The sequence below is a fragment of the Fibroporia radiculosa genome (genome assembly GCF_000313525.1).
Source record: "Fibroporia radiculosa TFFH 294 genomic supercontigs, scaffold15437, whole genome shotgun sequence".
In the NCBI taxonomy this organism is placed as follows: domain Eukaryota; kingdom Fungi; phylum Basidiomycota; class Agaricomycetes; order Polyporales; family Fibroporiaceae; genus Fibroporia; species Fibroporia radiculosa.
The window spans coordinates 1-2,162 of NW_012133488.1; the positions used below are offsets into that span (position 1 = coordinate 1).

Here is a 2,162-nt window from a genome sequence, read left to right on the forward strand (position 1 = left end):
ACACATCGCGACGTACTGAAAATAACTGGTAATCCTCAGCTTTCTCGGACGCGTTACTTATTTCTGCCATCGCTTGAATACCAATGATACCCTTAATCGCCAGGTTTGTCATGTTTGCTGTGTTCTGGTCGTCAGCATCCTTCCTACAAATATAGTGTCAATGGGTCTGAAATAGAACATTGGCAGAAAATGAACGTACTGGCCACTGAAAGTTAGCGACTGCTGAACGAGATAATTTGTCCAATTCTTAAGGAGACCATACTGTAATAGAATTCACCAAAATCAATATCCCGAGGGCAAACGGAAACCATCAAGATGTACATGTTGGCCAATCAGTGAACCATCTCCAGTCAGCCTCGCATGAGCCAGAGTCATGATGAGCATATTTCCAGATTCTATGTAGAGTATAAGTAGAGCCAAATGACATTAAATACAAAGCAGACTTGCGCTCGATGCCCTGAGAACTCTCACCCGATGTTCCATTCTCTCCGGATGCAATCGGGTATGATCCCCCTGGAATTACGCATAAGATGGCTCGTTTCAAAGTCGAGGACAAGTAACAACTCACCAAGATCAGATATCGCGTATGGTAAAGCGGTCTGAGGGGAATCTTGATACTCAAAAAGTGGTGCCAAAAGTGGTTTACCGAACGACGCGTTGAGGTAAAGGAATAGGGGGAATGAGGCGTACATAATCTCTACAGGATTTACTCGTCTAAAGAGTGATGAGAACAGACAAAGAGAGTATATCTTCTCAACTAACCCGTCGATCCCCATATTTTTCATAAAAATCATCACATCAGAAGTGTTCCAGTTGCCATCGGTCCCGTTGGCAACAGTGATATCCATCGAGCCAAATGTTTGACGAGCAGCGAGGGATACAACTTGGCTGTATTCATTAGAAATGCTCGATGACGCCTGCATCAGTTGATTATCGAGATCTTCTGCTCGCGTCTCCGCATTGCTGTAGTCAGACAAGAATTCCGAAATCTAAGTGCATTTTAGACATCATTCGCATTAAGAAATACCATTCACTAACGATGTCTTGAACGGATGAATATTGTGTTCGATAGTACGGGCTGCGAAGTTGGGTTTGGCCTGAAGAAGTGGTATACTTGATCGATGGGTCTCGAACGTAACCAATTGCCCAGACAATGGATGATTGAGTCGCCTGGATGCTACCAAGGTCTACAGACATTGCAAAGACTGGCCAATCGGTGCTATTATAATTCACAATTCAACACTTGTGCGTGGGCTGACGACTGACAGTTACTCACGGCCCAATGGCGCGGAAGTCGGTATCCATCGTATCCTGCAAGCTACCTTGTTGCTGAAATTGGTTGCGGAGGGTTGTATCCTCGCCTGTCTGATATGTTACGTCGGGGCCCTTGAGAAATTATCAAATCAGATACCCTTTTATGGTCTTTCGAGATACACACCATGGTCATTGAGTAATAGGCAACACCGTCGTTAGCTTGATTTTGTAGTTCTTCGAATGGAGTCGGCGATGTGAGCTCAATCTCATGATATATGATTTGGTCTGTGAGGGTAGTACTCCAGTTGACGATAGCGGTCCGGTTTCCGGATAACCACTCTACATGATACCCAAATCGACACTATTGACTCGCAAGCAAAATTTTTAACACTTACCCGCACTAATATCGGAATACAGCTGCACCGAATGTGCTTGTCCATCGTTAGAGCTGGCATTGACGGCTAGATAAGAGAAGGGGATAGATTGCCGGACCCAGTCCGACGGCTGCATGCTTCCGTTGATTAGTTTTACAGACGAAGTTCAATCCTGCAAGGCGCACCTCTATGGGAGAAAGGAAGGTGATCGTAACATCCATCAGGCCGGCCTGAACGTTGTAAATGGTACGCGTTGGCGTGACCTCTATGCTGATAAGATTTCCCGCCGATGCATAGTTGTCATCTCCAAGCCACCTGTACGTCTCGTCGTCCACTCTGATGTGTCCCGTCCAGCCAAGAAATTGGCCCTGGATATCTATGAATTAGCAACTCGCGAGTGAGGTCGCAGACTACCAACATTATTAGGCCAAAATTGCGGCCATTCGGACAGTACATTGGTTCCATGAGTAGTACCTTGCCAAGCACTAAGGTAGGGTGAGCGTACAGCCAGAGGAACGGCAGCTGGCCAAAAGG

At 46.1% G+C, this 2,162-nt stretch overlaps 1 protein-coding gene across 1 annotated transcript; it reads right to left on the reverse strand.

The window, feature by feature from the left end:
- Window positions 1-310: 310 nt before the first annotated feature.
- Window positions 311-2,048, reverse strand: FIBRA_07661 (uncharacterized protein; the record flags this gene model as incomplete). The annotated part of the gene is made up of 10 exons (XM_012329335.1): window positions 311-395; window positions 444-513; window positions 569-714; window positions 763-989; window positions 1,039-1,219; window positions 1,277-1,386; window positions 1,439-1,593; window positions 1,650-1,758; window positions 1,814-1,996; window positions 2,043-2,048. The coding sequence occupies 10 exons, from the start codon at window positions 2,046-2,048 to the stop codon at window positions 311-313; spliced, it is 1,272 nt and encodes a 423-aa protein (XP_012184725.1).
- Between the last annotated feature and the right edge of the window lie 114 nt (window positions 2,049-2,162).